This window comes from Siphateles boraxobius, unplaced genomic scaffold (genome assembly GCF_051911475.1).
Source record: "Siphateles boraxobius isolate OS27281-9 unplaced genomic scaffold, OSU_SipBor_1 19, whole genome shotgun sequence".
NCBI lineage: Eukaryota > Metazoa > Chordata > Actinopteri > Cypriniformes > Leuciscidae > Siphateles > Siphateles boraxobius.
Window position 1 is genome coordinate 21,708,404 of NW_027508799.1, and position 22,183 is coordinate 21,730,586.

Below are 22,183 nucleotides of genomic sequence, written 5' to 3' on the forward strand. Positions count from 1 at the left end.
GAGTGATGACGTTAGAAACCCGGAAGACTAATTCGCAGCTGGTTCCTTCGAGATTTTCCTATGGGGTTTTACGATTTATGTGTAAAATAAAAGCTTGTGCTAAACAAAATGTGACTATACTTTGACGTTTTGTTCTACAACTTAAATTACACACACCCATAGTGAAAATGTGAATTTTGAAGCATTTGTTAATTTTTGAAAACGTAAGTTACTTGATTAGACACCTTGGGGTTTGAAATGTCAAAGTGCTTTCTTTTAGCTCAAACAGTAGAGCATTGGTGCTTGCAACGCCATGGTCATGGGTTCAATTCCCAGGGAAAGCAAGAACTGATGAGAAAGTAAATGTGTACTTTGAAATGCAATGCAAGTCGCTTTGGATAAAAACGTCTGCCAAATGCATAAATGTAAAGTTGTCAAGTTTTTACCACAAGCTTTATTTAACTCATAAATGAAACCCAAAACCCATTATAAAACACCATAGGAAAATCTCAAAGGAGCCACCGGCGAATTAGACTTTCGGGTTCTGATGTCATTCCTGCACCACCCTATTCCCAATGGATAAAATCATTATCTCTTCTCTCTTCCTCATCTTTTTTGAATATTTTGTTTCATTTGGAAATGCATCGCATTACGGTGGTAAAAGGGGCTCTGAATGTGGTTTCATGTTGACTTTAAGATCAAAGAAGAATTTGTAAGGTTACCTTTTGCAGTTACTGATATTGCTACACCAGTAAGGTTTGTTAACTTTGTTTAAACCACTGCCGCCTGAACTTAATTGATATGTTGACACTATGTGCTCTCTCCTAAGTCAGCAACTGTGCTTTTGCAGAAAGTTCCTCCATTCTCCTTAAAGTAAGGTTGTTTCTCTGAACTTCAAGACCTTTAAAATATTAATGCTTGGCCTTTGGTTATGTAAAGGTGTTGCTCTGCAATCTGCTTACAGAATTAGTTTCAAAATCCGCAGACACAAAAGTGTGTTTTTTGTCTGAGTCAGAAAATACCAGAAGTGAAGAATAAAACATTTATATGAGCTTTAGCTTGCCTCAGATCTCTTTGAGCTGGGAGAGAAAGATATACTTTGAAATTGTGTGCGACTGTGTATTTAAGAGTGTGTGTGTGAGGGAGAGAGACTCAACTGAAAAAGCTACTGACAAAGGCAGAATGGCAAGTATTTGTAAGCTGTTTCTGTCCTGGCATTTCGGTCTAGCTGTTGTAATTGGCTTGCATTTCCTGGCCTTCAGATGATTTTAGAAAGAGTTTAATAATAATAATAACAACAGTAATAGTATTAGTAATAAATAATAATCATAATAGTATTATTCAACAGCACCAATAATAATATTTGAATTATATTTTTCTATTAGAAGAATTGTTACATTTCAGCTAAGGTTGCTTTGTGTGAGTGTGAAGTGAAACTGCCATTTTAAAATAGATTTTACACGTTAATCTAAAGTTTATTTGAAGTTAATTGTAAACCGTGAACTTGAACCATATGTAGTTTTATAACCAATTTATTACAATATGATATTTTCAGGCCAATGTGTTTTTTTTTTTATAAATCTACATATGGTTCAAGTTTTATAGAAATATTTTTTTAACTTGGTACTACCATTGTTACTTAATCATACAATAAAGCTTCATTGTAAATAGCATGGTATGTACACTACGGTTCAAAAGTTTGAGGTCAGTAAAATATATAGTTTTGGATGAGGATGCATTAAATTGATCAAAAGTGACAGTAAAGACTATTTTAATGTTACAAAAGATTTATATTTAAAATAAATGCTTTTTTGTTTCACTTTCTATTTATCAAAGAATCCTCAGAGTATCACTGTTTTTTTTTTAAAAAAAAATCACTATTACGGTTTTACTGCCTTGATCATCATAAGATAATTCTTTCAAAAACAGATAGCTTACGGACTCCTAACTTTTGAACACTATTTTAATATAATAATCATTCAGTACTATGTCATGTATCAAAAGCACCATGCAATTACCATATTATATCATTACTATAGTACTTTTTTGTTTTAGTTTTTTTGTTGAAGATGTTAAATAAATGAGCAGTATAGGCAAAATGCAGTAGAGAAAAGCACTGTGAAATATCAAGGTATACGTTAAAAAACAACAACATTTGTACCAAATATATATAAATATAATGTTTACTGGGCACAACATCATACTCCTTATGATGTAGTTCAAGTGATGATCTGTAGGTGGCAGTGGCTCCCTGTCGTGTTCAATGGGCTGCAGTACCAGAGTGAGTCATGAATTTGGGCTGAAGATCTCTTTTGGCAGCTTGCGGTGAAGTGCCTTGCATGTGTGACTGCTAATGAAACGGCAAAATGTTCTCCTTACAGTTCCCAGTTCTCCTCAACTACTACCACACAGAAACACCCCCCCCCCCCCCCACTAATTTGTTCAGGTGACCTTGTTGATTTGGCACAGAGTGTGCTTATAAGCAGCACACATGCATAGACTGACATTCTTTGCTGTATCACAGCCGAGCTTAGCGCTTCTGCAAGTGATCCGTTTAATTTCCACTCTGAAGATTCAGTTCAAAGCCTGACGATCTATCAGTCTGTGCCGCAATTCTGCTCATATCATTCTTCTTTCCTCTTCATGGTCCCTCTGAAGACTGTAATTTTGTCTTCATTTGCTCAGATCACATAATGCATGTTTTTGAAGGCATTCCTCTGCTTGTTAAGCTTTGATTAAATATGATCCATTACCCCGTCATCTTCCACATCACTGACTCCTATATTAAATAACTTTGAGTTGATGATCATATAAGATGACATCGGATATGATGCACTCAGACGGGATTCTAAACATCAGAGCTTCTGTGACATTTGTCGTCTTGTCCGGATGGTCCACGTACGCGACGGATGCAGCCTGCACATGTAATGCATTATTCCTCTCATCTGTAATGTAACATGATTCTGTCACACAATCTGGATGTCAAAGGTAGCACATACCAGTTTTGACTTCAGGAATCTCTTCACATCACTGGGGAAATAAAATCTAAATGGTTGTTATAATTAGTTTGATTTAATCGTGGCTTCTTTGGGATGGACCCCCTAGCATCATGGTGCCAACCTCTGTGCGTTCAAGCCTCACTCACATTTTTTTCAAAAAATGTATAATTTGTAAATAAACCAAGTTTATTTCTCCTTATTAAATGTCCATATGGGCCATTTATTCAATTTTCTTTAGTAGATCTGTTCTAACACACTTCTAAGTGCTCGATTTAATCCGCTTCCTGTCCCTTTTCCTTTAAGCTAAATTGACCGTTTCACTACTCTCTCCGTCTTAGCTCTTTTGTGTTCCCTGTTGGCTCGCTTTCATTGTCTTATGTGAGTGAAATGGTGAAGTAATGGTGGTAGGATGAGAGAATCATAGAGAGGAGGGATGTTCTTTTGAGAACAGTGTGGGAGAAGTGTTTTGTTTGCAGCTGTTTTTGTGCCGCAGAATGCTCGTGGTGGAGTACAGTAACGTTTCTCTGGCAACAAGTGAGTCTCTCCCGTCCTCCAAGTGGAGCTTGCTCGCCACCTCTCGTTCTTTTTTACACCTACTCGTGCGCTCTCTCGATAACACTCCTGAATGTTAGGGTCGCTGACAAATATTTGACAAATAAACACTTATAAAAAATTAAAATGGGAAAATCGACCACTGCAGGCAGTTTGAGTGTGAAAAAGGTGGTAAATGTTACAAATGCAGTGCTTTAATGGCTGTAGATGTGCGATTTTTTTCAGTTTTGACTGGCAGTTTACACATCAAGCCAATGTCGGGCTGTCATTGAGCATCTTTGTTTCGGCCCAGGATTTGTAGTGTGTTCTTAATCTTTGGTACTATAATCAGTTATTGGTAGCTTTTTGGCTGTTCAGCTTAGCAAACCGTGGGACGTCATATTACGACTGTTGCAGTGTCTGTGGAAACTTTTTTTGTGCTCAAAGTCTTGTGTGACCACGACTTTGCTCATCATCTTGTGGTTCCAAAATCGCTGTGTTCTCAGTTTTTTTTGTCCCTAAACAGTTAGCTATGTATGTTGTGCTTCAAAACAGATGATAACATCAAATATGGACAACAAAATATCAAATTTTCAAATATGAGGTTAATAGTGGAGGTTAAACATCAATTGTATGAAACGTCATTGGTTCTTGTCAAACTTGCGGCAAGTAAATTATGCCAGAATTTTCATGGGTAACTTGACCTTCCTTTCTCTTTCTCTGCATTATTTAATTTAATTTTCTTTTTGCCCTCTTCTCTACAGGTCATGCAAGTCATGAACGCAGATGCCATCGTGGTGAAGCTGAACTCTGGGGAGTGTAAGACCATCCACCTGTCCAGTATCAGGCCCCCAAGGCTAGAAGGCGAGGTAAGAGTTAATGCACGTCTGTCCTTGGATATCCCTGTCACTAAGGCCATTACTGAATCCACTGGGTGCCAGCAAAGTGCTGATGTGATGGTTTTCGCTCTCTCCTCCATTTCTTAAAAGCGCCGATCTCCACCCTTCATGCATCTTTCACACTCAGATCTCAGAGCAATGTCTTTACTGGACACCAGGGGGAGCTAGAGAGACAGTAGCCCACCGGCCCTCCTCGCCTCCACTCGCTCTGACACACCAGTGCTGCACTGCAGCCAAAAGCCCTATAGATCTACTCCCATAATGAGCACACGCTCTCTCTGAATCTCTCTTCCTCATCTATTAATGTCATACCAATCCAATGCAATTCTCAAATGCTCACTTTTGATTGGCTAGATGTTAACAAATTAATATGGAAGCTTCATTTTGCCGGGCCGCATATGCTCGCACATTTTTGTGGTCATCAAACGCTTAGAAATTTGCTTGTCTGTTTCTTATTCACACCCATTAAGGCTGTTAATGAGAGTTGATGTGTAATGGGTTCTTTGTCTAGGCTAAGTGTGTGCGTATCAGCAAGCTGTACTTCAACTGAAAGTGGTTAAAATTGGAGTGTAAACATCTCTCTGCAATTAGCCACTCTCTTCCTGACCCTTGACCTCCTGTAATAAGACACGATGATTCAGCATGTTGGTAATTTTTTTTGAGCAAATTAGACATGTAGTTTATTAGGGAGGACTTTGGCACTACCGTTGCTAGAACATTTTTATTTTGGGTTCTTTTGCTTTTGATAGATGTTGCAATATGTTTGAAATCTTTAATGAAGTTTGTGATTATTTTTAAAGGAGGCTTTCAGAGAGTCGCAATTTGTCATGCACATGTAAACAGAGAGCTGGAATGCGGAGCTGTGGGTCTGTATCTATGGATACGCGGCTGCGAGCTTTCGGATCACTGCGTGTTTCTATCCTGGCAGCTTAAAGATGGCTTTAATCAGATCAGTGATGATTACAAAACAATAAAGATTACGGATGTATTTAGATCTCATACGTGCTTCGGAGGCATGAGACAAACCAGAGAGCTTTTAAAAATGGATTTCTTTAGGTTTTGTAATATTTTGACAAGTACATTTTTCTCGAAAGAGAAACCTGGAAGTTTGATTTAGACAGACAGAAATTGATCTTTGTAATTTGTAGTATCTTGTCAACCATTTTAATGAGGTGTTGTTAGTGCCATTTCAGACTGTTTCTTTGTTCCGTTTTCAGCATTTGTGCTTTTATAATCTCTTTAGGTAAAAATCACTATTGCCGGACGTAAAGGGATAGTTCAGCTAAAAAATAAAATTGTGATTTACTCTCACATGATGTTCTAAACCTGTATGACTTCCTTCAGTGGAACGTACTGATATTTTGAGATGTCTTTTTTTTTTGTTGTAACCAAACCACCTGCTTCAAAATATCTTGAGGTTGAAGGGGGTTTGAAGATTAATGTTAGTTTTAGGGGTTCGGAACCGCATGAGGTTGTGTAAATTGACCATTTACATTTTTTGAACTTTCCCTTTAAGGTTAAAGATGTTTTCAAACCCCTGACTAACAACTGCATAACAATGACCTTGCAAGTATCCACAACACTCATGCATCATGGCGAGTTTGGCACGGACAGAAAATGTAAATTCGGTTTAATTCCTGTCTTTTCGGCCTGCGGAAGGTAGATCAGATGGTAGTGAGCTAAAGTATTAAGCAGCATGATGTAATTATCATAATACCATGGTGACCAACCAGCAATGTTTGGTTGCATGAATGTCTGTCTGACACCTATGTCATCTGCCTCACTTCAGCAGCATTTTGTGTGTCTCTTAACGAAACTAGTTTCAGACCAGTTTCCACAATGCCATAACATCTGTCGAATGATCTAAAACTAAATGAATGTAAGCTTTAGAGATGTTTAAGAACATATGTAGTGACTATACTGCTTATTTCACATTATAAATTTTTTTTTTTTTACTTTTAAATGGATATAAATTAGAGCTGCCCCCTAATAGTCGACTAGAAGAGGTTTAGTCGACCAAAATGTTAATAGAAGAATGCATGTCCTGTTCATTCATTCCCCCACCTACATTTCCTGCCGGTACTAAGACTCGAACCCACAAGCTTCGGGTTACAAGCCCGACTCTATATATTAGGCCACAACTGCCCCAAATATTATCATTAACATTCATTATTTCATGATATGATGAGTAATTTTAAATGTCAGTGAAATTTCACAATTATTGATACTTCATTAAAAACTAATACTAGGTTAATGTAAGTGATAAGTCCTCAAAACAGTTGCAGAAAAGTAAACAATCAGCAATAAAATAAGAACAAAGAAAATAACTTTCAAATGAAAAATACAACAGAACAAAAATACATTAAATAAACTGGTTTTTCAGAAAAAATGTGTGAAGCGATATTAGTTAGCTAAGTAGTCTACAACAGAAATGAAAAAAAGTAATCAAATGTAAAATAACACTGCTGTATATATTAAATATAGACTCATCCTTATTTAAAACTACAAAAATGATTAATTCAAGAGCAGAAGGTGATTTTATCTTTGTCTTTCCTTGTTTGATTAACATTAATAACTGCAGCAGTCATTACACTGTTAGATATCAAGCATGTCCCGCAGTTTGTAGTCTGCATTTTACAACCCTCACTCACTTCGGCTGATGTGGATGTTAAGTTTGGCTTAGGGAGGAACAAAAGTGCACTGAAAGTGCACTGGACTGAATGCGGTAGCGGGACAATGAGCATTTTACCTCGATTATCCTGTTTTCATAATCGTTGGGAGCTGAAATCAACTACGATTAATTGCACAGCCCTACTTTTTCCTGACACATTGCTAATCATTACTTTTGCCAGTACTTTGTGGCAAGTTTTATGCATGCGCTTGGGAGTGGAATAGGCTATATTACGCCTATGGCTATATAATAAATGCTCATTATAGTTTAGTATTCTCCTCAGTATATATTTAAGTAATTCAATTTAATATGAATCTGCGATTAGTTGACTAATGGCTTAAATGAACGACTACTAGTCAACTAGAAAAATCTTTATAGTCGGGGGCAGCCCTAATATAAATGAACTTCTCAATTAGATGCAGTTTTTCCCATAGGCGGGTGAGGGTACATTTATCCTTTAAAACCAACCAGATAAAGGCATCTTGGCAGAAAGGATTCGGATGTTGCCTTCTCACTTTTATCCTGTCTGCGACGGTAGCATTTTTACCGGCACAGCCATGTTGTAAAGGTATTGAGGTGTTGGAGGTACTTCCTCTTTTGAAACCCGCATTCCTGTTCAGTTTATTGACTGTATCTTCTGTAGTGCATCCCTGCACCAGATGTTCTTGCAGTATGTTTTCCCTGCTTGGCTGCACACTTTGACGAGGGTGAAAGAGAGAGAGTAGTGTGCAAAGTTGTTCCTCTAAAGCATTAGAGTCATTGCGGTCATGCTGCCCTTGAATGTGAGGTTTCATCAATAACGGTGCTGGCATGGTAAATCTGACCTTTGACCCTTTACTTCTATGGTCTGAATAAAAGTCCGTTGGGAGAAACTCAAACATGTTATGTGAACCAAACAATTAAACTTCATTAACAACATCTGTTGTGTCTCATTGGTTCTAAGGGACCTGATGGAAATCAGGTTATGATTGTTTTTGTTGAATTCTACAAAATGGTTAATGTAGTGTTTTGAGGAATCCTCCTAGAGAAGAAAAGTTAGAGAAATTGGTAATGCTCATGTTTTTTTTTTATTCACTTCATTTAACATGATGACCCTCTGTGAATGTCGATTAGTCGTTCAATATCTGTTTCTTTGCCGTCTAAAAGGGACAGGTACCTATATTTTTCCTTCCTAATCTAATGCTACATTAACCTTGACACGATGTTACTTAACTAACGAGATCTCTGGTAATCTTTACATCAATCTAATCAATTTTGGCTCGCAAGTCTCCAATAGTTTAGCACACGACAACTTTTAAATTGGTATTGTAATTAATTTAAACTGCGTATGTTTGAACAACAGCTGTACAATGGTTTCAGAACAGCTGCAGTCATTTTTTATCAGTTACTCTTTTGATTGCGTTTATCAAAATGGCTCTCGGTAATGGGTTTCTGTTTGTGCACATGCAAATCATCAGCACTCCGTGTGCTTCTCGCTACCATTCAGAGGCAAATGTTAGAGTTTGACAGTTCACAACATGATTGTATACAGTTAAGTGGTAATGTGACATTACATGCACTCTCAAGGGTGTGGTTATGTTTTCGCAGGATAACAAAAGTCCACTGTCAATAGTGTAGCAACGTATGAAACAACACTCACTCAGAAGTCACTTTCAAACCATGCAGCTTTTCAGTGAATTCACATGACCAACTTGAAAATGGGCAAAATCTGTGGGAACATTTTCGCTCTCTGATTGTGCAGATTCTTATCGAAGGACTCGTAAATGTGATGGCACCTATAGTTCATTATGTTAGCCGTTTTGTCAATTTTGCGAAGTCTTTGTCTGTTTTAATCTCTACCCCATGTCATAACCAAATCTTAAGAAGCAGTAAAATGTGAATTCATGCATCTCAAGGATGTAGAGGACAAATGCAAGGGTTTGCTAAAATGACGCTGCAAACAAAAGTCCATGTCCATTTTGTGCATCTAAATTTTCAGTTCACAGTATTCCCGCTCGGTTTTGAAATTGCCCCGGCTCTTGCACATTCTCATCCTTCAAAGCCTACGTCAAAGCTTCCTCTAATGTGTTGGCTCCTAACGGCCAATACGAACGTATTTCATGTGTACTATACAATACACACAGGGCCACCCTGCCAATGCTGCATAAATAGAAACCAAGTAACTGACAAAATGTCCAGTTGCTTGCTGCTTGCTTAGGACAAAAACTCACATTAACATAAAAAAGAGCTATTGCTTGTCCCTTTATCGCATCACATCTGGTGTCATGGTGTGACAGTTCTATCTTCTTTTTAGCCATCTGTTTCTCTCGCTCTCTCTTGTCCTGATTTTTAAACACTCTCTCCTCCTCAGTTCAACGCAGGGCATGAAACTGTTGTCCCTGCGTCATGCCGTACAAACACTTCAACTCAAAGAGACAAATCTGACCTCAGGCCAGCCCCGGGGATCTGTACTCTCTCTCTCTCTCTCTCTCTCTCTCTCTCTCTCTCTCTCTCTCTCTCTCTCTCTGTCTCTCTGTCTCTCTGTCTCTCTGTCTCTCTGTCTCTCTGTCTCTCTGTCTCTCTGTCTCTCTGTCTCTCTGTCTCTCTGTCTCTCTGTCTCTCTGTCTCTCTGTCTCTCTGTCTCTCTGTCTCTCTGTCTCTCTCTCTCTCTCTCTCTCTCTCTCTCTCTCTCTCTCTCTCTCTCTCGACTTTGGGGGGATTTAGGGCCAGATATGTTGACCAACACGAAGATGAACTCTGACAACTGCTGCCCAGTGTTTCTCTCTTTCTCGCTCTTGTCACTTAATGCTGGGGCTTAATGCACTTATTGCTTTTTTTTTACTTCCTGTGGCTACATAATTGTTATTATTGACTGAATGATCCTACAGACCATTTAGGAGCAGACGTCACAGTTACATGACTTGCAGCTAAGCACGCATTGTGGTTGCAGAAAAACAGTGGTAACAAGTAGAGGAAAAAAGGCAAAATCCATGGAATAAGAGGATAACATTCTTGGTGTGGCTTTGGATGGCAGAATCGTAATGCAAAAAAGATAGAATACCAATGTCGAAGACCCCATTTGAAGCTAAATGCAGATAATTATGGTTGCAAGCCACAGACTGAACTGAACCGATGAAACACGCAATGATTAGTCTACTATTAAAGCATGAATTTGATGTCAACAATAGTTCTACATAATATTCATGCAGTTCATAGGGGACATAATGTATTAGCCCTATAGTTACAGCATGAAATAATGTTTGAACCTTTAGAGTTTCAGATAGATAAGTTAAACTTGCAGGTCTGACCGTCTTTTTTCCTCAATTGCGAGTTTATTTCACAATTTCTAAGGGACAAAATGTCAGAATTGCGGATTATGAACTGGCAATTAAATTTAAGTGTGAGAATTAAACTGCAAGTCAATGAAAGTGCGCTGCTCTGACAAACCATTAGCAACACACACAAGTTATTGACTGACTCAACCAAGTATATAAAGTCCTTTATTAAACATTCCACACATCTAAATAACTGTGGTGCATGTGGAAACTCAATTCATGTATACTTGGTAAATTTAAATTAAGTTTAAATTAATCCTGTCTATCTAATTTAAGTTATTTTCTTTTGGGTTGGTTAGAATGATTATATAACGTCTATCGTTAGAAATTTGGCTATATCGTTTATATAGTGGTATGCAAATATATCTATGTAGCACAGCACTAGTTCAAGTTATTAAATCATGGGACAGTCATGGTTAAAAATAGTTAAGTGGAATAAGCAGCAAAAAATAATTTGATACAATGGACTTAAATGCATGCATGCTTTTGCATTGTACTTGCATTGTAATGTAATTTCATCTGTAATTAATTTTTGTAATTACATCTATAATTACACTGATCCTTCCCTTCCCTTTTAACCCCACTCTTAAACCAAACCATACTACCAAACCTATCCCTAACCTTACCTGTATCCCATCTCAATAGTAGCAAAAGTGTTTTGCAATACATGAATGCAATAAGTACACATTTCTTTGTGAGTACATGGTTAAATACACAATATAAATTGTGACCAAAAAAAAAAAATTCAGTCTGTCAGTGTATTAGATCCATGCATTAGTTCTTAAAGTGACAGCAGTATAATATGCATACTGTTGTCTATCTCTGTCATTAATGTTATTCAAACAGCAAAAGATATAGAAAAGAAAGTAGGAGGGGGAAGTTATTTTGATTAAATATTACACAGGCACATTCATTTCTAAGAAATAATGTGCACAGATAAATCATTAAGCCTATAATAAACACTGCAGTATTCCATAAAAATATAAGAATTGTTCATTTTGATTTAATTGTGAACTTTGTCCTATTGTATTTTTCATATTGTTTGTGATTGGCTGCTTTGTTCTTATTATTAATCAGAAAAACTATCTTGTCATATATCGTTATCGTGAAATAGTTTCTCAAATCATGAATTAAGACTTTTGGTCGTATCGCCCACTCTTGTTTTTAACTAATATTTGCATTAAAAAAAATACGGCATTTGGTTACTACACCGAACACATGGCGTTTCGGCGTTGTCGTCATCGCAACATTTTTGACTGGGTGAACTTTTTTATCTCTTTGAGAGAAATGTGACCATGTGTCTTGCCTAATTTCTTTTCCTCGTTCATTTCCCCCCTTCCTCTCTTGGCCAGATGGAGGCTTATTTTTTGCGCCATGGCAAGCTATTTCCAGCTGCGTGGTGGTGTCAGCCGTTTTAGGAGCACTCACAAGGATGTGGAGGGGGAGGAGTTATGTCAGAGCAGCTCAATGAGTCATCCTCACTCCCACTGTATGTGTGTGTTAGGGGACTGCAGGGAAAATGTTGACATCTGGGTTTAAAGCCGAAGCCGCCATACCCCTCTCTTCTCTACAGAAATAGCAATATACAATGTATCGGTCATTGAATGACTCTTCCGTGTCATTTGCTGTCACCTTGCTCAGTGTGTTTGTGCTCCGAGTGTGTGTTTGAATGACACATTGTGTCTTTTCATAGCGTGTGTGTGTGTGTATCTGCTGTGCCTGCAGGCTGAAGGCATGTGTTTGTTTGTGTGTATGTGTGTCCTGTGGCCTCTGTCTGGGGTCACTGTATGGTTCCATGGCTCATCTTACACATGGTTGGTCAGGCTTTCTTGCAGACGAGTCTGCTTTGCTTCAGGATCGCTTGACTCCTGGAATTCTAGTGAACTTCCTTCCAATCATTCCAGAGTAATGACCCATGGATGTTGTAAAACAAAATTATTTTTTTTGTAATGGAATGTTCTTGGTTCAATACAAGTTAAGCGTGACTCACATGGGTGCCCTAGAACAAGGTCAGACATGAAGGACCACGCACCTTAAAACATAATGAATAAATAAATAAATACTATATACCTGTTCTTTTGAACTTTGTATTCATCAAAGATTCCAGAAAAAAGTCAAATTAGAATGGTTTCTGATTTCTAACTTGAGTAATGACTGGTTTCTGATTTCTAACTTGAGTAATGACTGTTGAAAATTAAGCTGTCATCACAGGAATAAAGTACATTTTAAAATGTATTGCATTAGAAATCAGTTATTTTTATGAATTATACAATCTCAAAATATTACATTTGATTCAAATGAATGCTACCATTCGAAAGTTTGGGGTTAGAATTTGCATGTTGAACTTTTAACAATATAATTGACTATAAATAATGTATTTGTGTAAATATAAGATCGTCTCAATTGTTTGTTCTCCCTTTTTGTCTCTCCCTCTTCCTGTGTCCTCCCTTTCTTGTTTTATCATTCTGTTTCTCCATGCGTCACTGTTGTTCGTCACTGATGATTTATTTTAAGAGGGCATTGTAATTTCAGTCTTAAATGCTGATTATTTTTCTAAGGCATCTCTGATGCAGCTGCATGAGTTTAAATTGCTCATTGCGATTTCCGTGACTGATGCTGAGGGTCATAATACGTCAATTCCGACTGTAGTGCGTGACTTACGCACTTATGCGAGAGGCTCAAAGGTTTTCACTTCAGTTATGCTATTGACATACCAGTCATAATTTTTTACTCAGGTTTTCCACATTTTTGCATCATTCAAGGTCCTTGTCTCTTGACGATAAAGAAATGTCTAACTCGTGTCTAAATTTAGGCTTTTGCTTTTTTTACAATGTTTGAATACACTATAGTTGAATAGAGCAGCTTCATCTGTTCTGGTGTTTGGTATGGTTAAAGGAATTAGGGATGTCAATTTATGATGTATCCTTCCCATGCTTGATTGTCATTTAAATGAACAATTAATCAATTGTTAACCTTAATACTGCAAGATGCGTCTACTGCAGTGGCATACATAAAGTCACTATCAGGATGTGCAAATGCCACTAAAAATGCCAGCTTCCTCACCTGAATTAAATGTTTTTTTTTAGTCTGAATAAAAGGGTAGCATTGTAAAATGAATCGATGTGATTGATAATTTGATAAAATAAAGCATTTGGGATCATTTTACTTTAAATGGAGGTTATTGTTGGATGTATAGTTCCTTATCTCATTACAGAGACCGTTGAATGCGTCTTTTTTAAATGGTAGGCTATCATGTTGCTTTGTTGTATTTTATTTTCAAATGGAATCACAATGTTTGCAGTTAACATTATCAGTATTTAAAGTAAAATGATCCATAGGGCTGTGCTAGAATCTCTTGTTTCTTTCCCAAATCCTCGCCATCTATTATTGCTTAATCGACCATCGATAAGTTTTATTGATTAAATTATCGACGATTATTGTGGGTTAAATTAAACATTTATTTGTAATATAAACATGTAATTTATATATTAATATAAACATGAATTTTCACATCAATTTAAAGCCAGAAAATGACGTTCAATTTATGCAGGTTTCCTGTTCTTTCTTAGTAAGTAAGGTGTCACTCTTTAGAACTCAATGTTCTAATGGTTAAATTGAACAGCACTTCTTTTTCTTAAGTGACATTCTCTGAGTATTATTTGGCATTAATGGCAATCAAATGGAAATCTAAAAGGGTATGCTTAATTAACAATTTGTGCGAAATGACATCTAGAACATCAAGATAAACAAATTAAAGTGCAAAATGGAGCTTTCCCCCCACACTTTTTTATATTTTTCTTATTTCTTTTTTACATAACTCCCACATCTAATCTTTCCTCAGATTGTGTATATGAACTTGCATATCTTTCTGAATAATTAGTCCTTCTGAACAAAGATTTAATTGGCTAAAAACAAGAATGATTTAAAGGGGCTTTGTTTGATTAAAGGGCTAGTTGACATTTATTTATTTGTTTCATAAGATTACTTCTTCTTTTATTATATCGACAAAAATGGGTAAAGCATTCAAAATGTCGCATGACATTCTGACAACTCTTTCAGTCTGTTTAAAACATTTTCCCTGAACGTTCACTTTATAATAGGCTGCAAGAGCATGATTATAAACACAACAAAGCTGTGTAAGCAGACTAGTGAGTAAATTAAATTACGTTTTGTGTCCTCAACAACCTCTGTATTTCCATTTAGCCAATTGTTAGCAACTGCATTTTACAAGACAAATGAAAGCTTTTCACAAAGCAATCACAAGAGTGTATTACAGATGTTTTTATGTTGTATATTTCAAGCATTTAACCAAAAACCCCATTCACTAACCAGAAATGCTCACTAGTTTGAGTTTTGGCCTACAAAAATTCGTCTTCCCTGCACCACTGTATTTGTTGAGGGTGTGATTGGTTGTTGGAGCTCTCTCTCTCTCTTTCTCTCTCTCTCTCTCTCTCTCTCTCTCTCTCTCTCTCTCTCTCTCTCTCTCTCTCTCTCTCTCTCTCTCTCTCTCTCTCTCTCTCTCTCTCTCTCTCTCTCTCTCTCTCTCTGCGCTTCAGAGTCCTTAGGCCATTTATCACCTGAAGATAATGAGATTGGCTAATGAGAAAAAGAGAGAGAGAATCAGGAATGAAAATGCGAGTGGTGCGTCTAGGTACGAGACAAAGAAACCTTTGTATGTGAGAGAGGTGTGTGTGATTTAAACCTCAGTAGCTAAGGTGTATTGCATGACAAGCCGCTCTTACATCTCCTGAAATGGTGCTAGGTTCAATAAGTATGATTAAAAAAATATTAAGACTTTTTTTTTTTTTATAAATAATATCCTGAAACTTTCTTTCATAAATACTACATTTTTGCATTATGGTACCATATGATATTTTACAACCTAAACTAAGCCTAAATCTGACAATTTAAGAGACTTTCTTATTTTGACCATTATATTTTAAAACCACTTCACTGCTTCAATTACACATGTTCAGGTCAAGATTTGTGTCAATGATTCTTTTGTCATTGCTTCTGGAGAGATGGTCGTCAGACTTAACTTTTTGCAGAGTTCAGGGGCTGTATTCACAAAGAATTTTAAGGCTAAAAGTAGCTCCTAACTGGCGAATTTAGTAGCAACTCCTAAAAATAATGGGTGCGTCACTCCTAACTTTAGGACTCCTAATTTTATTCACTAAAAGTAATTCACGAAGCATTTTAGCCCTAAAAGTAGCACCTAAGTCTGGGACAGCTTAAAAGAAGTCGAGAGGACTCCTAACTCACTAAGACCCATTCACAAAGGATTGTAGCGCATATCACCGCCTCACAGTCGTCCGGGGTCTGCGACACAAGCGGGAATGCTGCATTGATCTGCAAACAAATCTTCTCCTATGTCTCACGCTTAGTTTTACTTGATATCCCAGTGTCGAATTTCCCTTTTATTTTTTATTTTTTATTTTTTCAGCACCAACTGGGCCAGCAGCAGTAACTGATCCTGCGTCCAGTTGGGCTTTCTTTTTCGTTTTGGCGAGTTCATAATCCACCGTCATTCAACTATTACATTACTTCAATAGGAGCAACATTTACTTGCTTTAAGTAGTCTATTTAGGCTATGGAAGCTTGTTTCCGCCACAGAATGAAAAATAAAAAAGCTAATTGCGACTTTTTATCTCACAACTGCGACTTTATTTCTCACAATTCTGACTTCATATCTCGCAATTGTGAGATAAAAAGTCGCAATTATTTTAATTTATTTTTATTCAGTGGCGGAAACAAGCTTCTATACTAATAGGATGTCAATTAACCAAGCAAGTGTTAATGCAAGTGTCGTTTTTCATTATTAGGCAAGTGGCGGTTTCATTAGGGTATTAGGCTACCTTAATTTAATTTAATTGAATTCACCACTTTTCTCTCTCTTTCTGCCTTTTTAGAATTACACTTCACTGGGGCCTGCACAAACATGTCATTATATATGCATTTCGATGACATTACTATTATTATTTTGTGTAGGACACAGACATATTTAGATGTCGTAATTCCATGATTTGTTGCATCTGTGTTATGTTCCGCATGATGGCCCTGTCATCTAACAACCAATCACCGTGATCATTGCGAGGAAACTCGTGCATGAGAATTGACGTCATCCATAGCAACGAAGACTCACTCTTAGTTTAGGAGTTGTCATTTTTCCTTACTAAGAGTAGGTCTGAAAGGCGTTGTGAATAACTTTTAAGAGAAAACTCCTAGCTAAAATATTTTAATGGGATTTAGGAGTTCCTAGTGGTAAAATAAAATTCTTTGTGAATACGGCCCCAGACCTTCTGAAAGAAAAGTATACTGATTTTAAACATTAGGGCAAGTAAATGAAAATTCCATTTCAGTTAACTAACATTGAGTAACATTGGTTTTTACGGTTTCACATAAATGCTGTTGTTGTAATGCTAGCTATAATAACAGGACAGTTTTGATGTCCTTTTTTTGTGCTTGCTTGTTATTCGTTCATCTTCACTTTATTTTTTGTGGAGCATTATTTTGCTTCGCTTCTGCTATGGTAAATGGACATCTACTCTTGCATTGCGTGTTTAATGAAAACCAGCTAGTGAGAGCTGTGCAGGTAAACCTCACTCCCCTAGTTTCTAGAGCCAAACAACACACCCCTCTCTTCATTGAGGATGGCGCTAACAAGGATGCTAAACACAGCATTCTCTAGCGGCAGTCGCTAGCACGCCGGCCTTAATGAAGTGTTTGGGTTTGATTTCAGATATCAACCATGTCAAACAACGATTTTGGGAGTTCGCACACTGCACCTTTAAGTGTGGTACTAGTTTGTCAGTTTTCCTTAATGTAGCAACATATGATTGTTTTGCTTATCGTACCTGACTGATGGTTGCACAGGTCTTGTTCTGTCCTGTTAGCCTTTGCAGAATGAAACTGCTCTTGTGCTCACTGTATATGCAGCCAAACCGTCATTTTTAGGAGCCAGTAACAGGAAAAAATCAGCATGTCAGCCAGGCGAAGAAATTCTCATTTCTCCTCGCACGGTTCAGTAACCAGCCTTCCGTGTCTTCACAGAACACACTTGAGTTGCTCAATACAATGACAAAGACTTTTTATCTTGACAATCGACACTGATTTTGCAATTCAGCAGTGTTACAGCTGCCTCGTGGACATAATAAGATGAAAATATTGAATATGTTCATTGTCTAAGACTGAGTTTTTTTTATCAGTGACATACTGCACTTGCATGTTACAGCTCCAAGTACATTAACCCCATCACACGGATCAAATATTGCACAATTTCAGCCTGCTCGTATTCAAAACAAATGCACAGATTGCTGTATTTGTGTATGTAACATGCTTGCTAACATTCACTCTTACCAACATTTACACAAAAACACACACTCTAACACACGACTGCATGGCCTCCCTCTGTTTTTCTTGCTCGGGGGGGAAAGGAACTGCCGTGGATATTTATAGGCGGGCTCAAAACGGGTTGTCCTCTCTTTCACCATCAGAGGTTTCTGTCTGTATTATATTCCATCGGCACAGTTCTTTAGCCGACCTGAAAGATGTCTCTGCGCATTAAATGCAACATCTCACTCTCAAAAGTGGGTGGTCGATACGGTTTTTATTTTATACCAAATATCAGACCATGTGGGTTGCAGATGATGTGGTTTTAGGTGAGTTATTTGCTGCACAGATAAATGTTCGCTGGAATCGGAGGGTGAGGATTTAAAAATTGTGGAGATTTATGCTTTTTAAAGTCAATATGGTTTTATTCGCCATAAGATTTGGTCCTTGAGGTTAACAGTCCGATCTCTCCCTTCTTTTCCACAAGCTACGCCTCATCCTGACAGTGGTGTTAGTAGTCTCTCTCTAGTTTATTTCTGCTCTTATGTTTTTCCTTCAAGCAATTGTTACCTGGAATGAGCCAATTCCAAAACATTCTCTAGAATGTATCAGTATCTCTAGAGCAAAATAGGCATATGATTCTTAAAGGGATAGTTCACTGAAAAGTAAAATTAGCTTGCTCTCTTGCAGTTTGATTAATCTACTGTTTTTTTTTTTCAATACAGTTACAATGAATGGGAAGCAAAGCTTTCCTAAGGGTTTTAAAGCACCATAAAAGTGGCCCAAAACTACTTGTGCACTTTATTTCAGGTATTTCAAAGTGATGCAATCGTTTGTTTGGCCAAAACAAAAGTCTTTATTCCCTAATATCCTTTATCTAAAATGTACTGTTAACAACAGTTGATCATTGAATTCAGTCATTTCAACTTGAACCGATTCAGTCCAAAGCATGAACAAATCAAAATGGTTTTATTACAAATCAAACTGGTTTTATTACAAATCAAACTGGTTTTATTACCTGGATCTACTGGTTCATTGAAAAGAGTGATTTGCTCAGTGTTCTTTTCTATAACATAAAAAACTACTTATTTTTTCTACTTTAGGTAAAGTCTGAACTACAGCTGTCACTTTTGTGAAAAAAATCCTGTTCGATTTTTGAGACAAGTGTTCATTGAATCGATTGTAAAATTAATTTTCCATATCTAAAGACGTTTCCATTTTCAAAGCCAAATATAGGCCAATTCACGGACAACTAACAGACATTAGGACGAACGTAAAGAGGACGCTTGAGACACAAGTCAGCAATATTTCTGATGATTTATTGGTGTGAAGTTTCGTGCTCAATGACAAACAGGAGTACAACATTCTTGAAAAACGATAAGCAGAGTGGACTTCCATAACATCAATGAAAAACATTACCGCAGGCTTGAATATGGCTGTGTGTACGATTAGAAATGTCAAACAAATTTCGGCTACGTAGGTGATTGTAGCCCATGAAAAGAGGTTGAATATAAAACTTAAAATTCATTGAAGACTATCCTACATTGAACGTGAAGTTCGTGTAGTATAAACACGCAGGGCCGCTACACTCTCCAAATCAGACAGTGGACTAGAAGCATCTGTCGCAGTCTACAACAGGGCTGCATTTATGATTTAGGCTATTCAAAAATCTCAAATTATTTTACGTAATGATTCAATCCATTATAGACAACTGTTCAAAAATGACACTTTAAATGGACTTACTTTAGAACAGGCCATGTGTTTTTTTTTTTTTTTTTAATTGAACGTAACCGCCCAAAACTCGAAGTGCTTCAGTATCGAACCCCTCAAGTTATTAGGGGTTATCGCTCGGCTCTCATGTCGCACAGGTTGATCGACGTTGTCATCCTTTTTCTTTTGGCAAAACACCAGCAGCAGCCGATTGAAACCGTTTGAAACTATAGACGTGTACAATTCTACTGCACTTTCGGAATTCTTTATTTTCTTTTTCTGCTTGTTTGAGTTTTGTTACATATATCTTTTTTTTTTTTTTTTTTTTTTTTTTTAATTAATAGTGTACATATTTGGTTAAAATTTATTCCCTATTTTCATTTTCGAAACTTGTGTTGGTTGGTCTGATCGATTTGTGCAATTGATTTTCGAACGTAAAGTGACAGCCCTAGTCTGAACTGAACTTAAATCAGTTTAAATCATGAGCGAAGCAGACTGGCTTTGTTAACTGGATCTACTGATTCATTAAAAAAAGATGCAGCCATTTGTTAAGTGTTCCTTTCCACAACACAATTACCTTTTTCCTATTTTACGCAGAGTGGCTCTGAATGTTGTGTGTTAATTCATACTGTCATGGCCTCAGCTGTGAAACCGGATGCTTGAATATTGAGCATACTGAGTTTTTTTTTTTTTTTTTGCGTTTCTCTGGGAAAATACAGCCTTTTTTCGCTTTCTTATGAAAAATGTAAATGAGGTTCTATTTCTAGTATATCAATGTGTGTGGCAGTGAGAGCATCTCGTATAGCTTGAGTCGTCACATGCCTGGCACACCAAGAGATCGAGACAATGAGATGTGTCATCTACCAATCCTGACACATTAGCATGGCTATGTGGGGAAAAGGAAGGATATTGGGTATTAAGAGAATGGTAAAATTGGAGAGAGATGGAGAAGGGGAGGAAGACCGGAAGCTCTTTTTTGGTCATATGAAACTCTCAGCAAGTGATTAAACTTTGTGCCTGTTTGGGATGGAAGCCTATTTTTAATTTATGTGATATTGACTTTTGTCTGTCTGTCTTTCTCTCTCTCTCTTTTTGGCTATTCTATCTGACTCTACAGGAGAAGAACAAGGACAAAGACAAGCGTTTCCGTCCACTCTACGACATTCCTTACATGTTTGAGGCACGGGAATTCTTGAGAAAGAAGCTCATTGGCAAGAAGGTGAGAGACTGTGACATTCTGCCTTTCTGTGTAAAAGTTTTCTTCCATGTGTTTTCTGTCCATTGCATATGGAAGCTGAGTTTTTTTCTTTCTTTCTGAGTTTCTGTATTCTGTTTGGAGTTACTAATCACATTCACCAAACAGACCTTGAACATATCGACTTTATTCATAGAACCACAAATGATTTATATTTGAGGAAAACAAAGAATGGCAAAGCATAGGACATTGACATGTGAACTGTTGATGTATTTAAACACAAATATGTGCACACTAGGGCGGTTGCAGTTATACAGTATAGTTGCAATACTTATTCTCCACAATATTCTATCAGTGTTTTTATTTATTAGATCTTCATCATGTCACAAAAGTTGAAAATAACAAAGATAAAGAAAAATGAACCAGTTATAAATGAATTGGATGATAAGTCCCCGTATGCCAGATGTTTGTAGGGGATGGTTTGAAAAATAAAAGGGCTTCAGCTAGAAAAGGAGTTTTTAAGTTGGAGCAAGTTATCACATTTTGATGCAAGATATATAGATATAAGGAAATTATATTAGGGCTGTGAAAATGTACGTGTTCATTTTAGGATTACTTTTTTTCAGTTTATCGTGTTTATATATATATATATATATATTCTTGAATGGACAAAAACACAAAATTATGTAAAATTCCTGTTTGTGTTAAAAAACAGGATGAACGTAAAGAGTTGTGAGAAAATAGGATGTCAGGTCTTAAAGAGACAGCAGCCTAATAAACCTGCTTCTGTCTGTCTCAATGTTAATCAAAGAACAAAAGAGAAAATCACACTGCTAGTCTAACTTTTGTAGCTTTAATAAGGATTAATCTATATTCCTTTTATGATTTATGCAGTAAAAACTGTGCGGTGTTTGATTTATTCAATTTCTGTATATTTACCTTTTAGACCTACCTGAAAATCTTAAAACACCATTTACAAGGTTACATTGGTCAAATATAATGAAAATGTTCTGCCAGCACAACGCTCAGCCAGTAGGAAAAATCCTTTGCGTTGAGCCCTGATATATTCAAAGCACAGCTAAATGCGACATTTTTTACATTGAGTTTTTCAAGATTTTGTTCACTTAAATTAAATTGTTGTATATTTTTAAAACCTATTACATGTTAAAATCGACCACTTTCAGTTATACTTAAGCTAAAATTCAGATGTTGTTTCTACATTTATTTTGGAGATTCAATGTGAAAGTATTGCAATATAAAAAATATTTAAAAACTTTAATGATGAGGGATTAATTATAGAAAAATGTGCAATTATCAATTGACACCACTTATTTATTTTGATTATCTGTAAATGTAGAGTTAAGTATCACACTATTTTGTGTTTTGATTTTTTTTTAGATTTTAAGATAAAACATACATGTATAAAAGTTTTTATTTACATTTTAAAATATCAGTATGAATAAACAGTGAACAATAGAATATTTATGGATTAACATTAAACCTTGATTGATTGAATGCTCGAAAAAGTTGTTAGTTCATGATGTCACTGGATTACC

The 22,183-nt window shown here is 36.7% G+C and overlaps 1 protein-coding gene across 1 annotated transcript in view; it reads left to right on the plus strand.

The window, feature by feature from the left end:
* snd1 (staphylococcal nuclease and tudor domain containing 1) overlaps positions 1-22,183 on the plus strand; it is a 167,285-nt gene that overhangs the window by 16,346 nt on the left and 128,756 nt on the right. The window contains exons 10-11 of the mRNA XM_077234280.1: positions 4,274-4,378; positions 20,550-20,651. Coding sequence (XP_077090395.1) covers positions 4,274-4,378; positions 20,550-20,651 — 207 coding nt within the window. The remainder of the gene's footprint in view (positions 1-4,273; positions 4,379-20,549; positions 20,652-22,183) is intronic.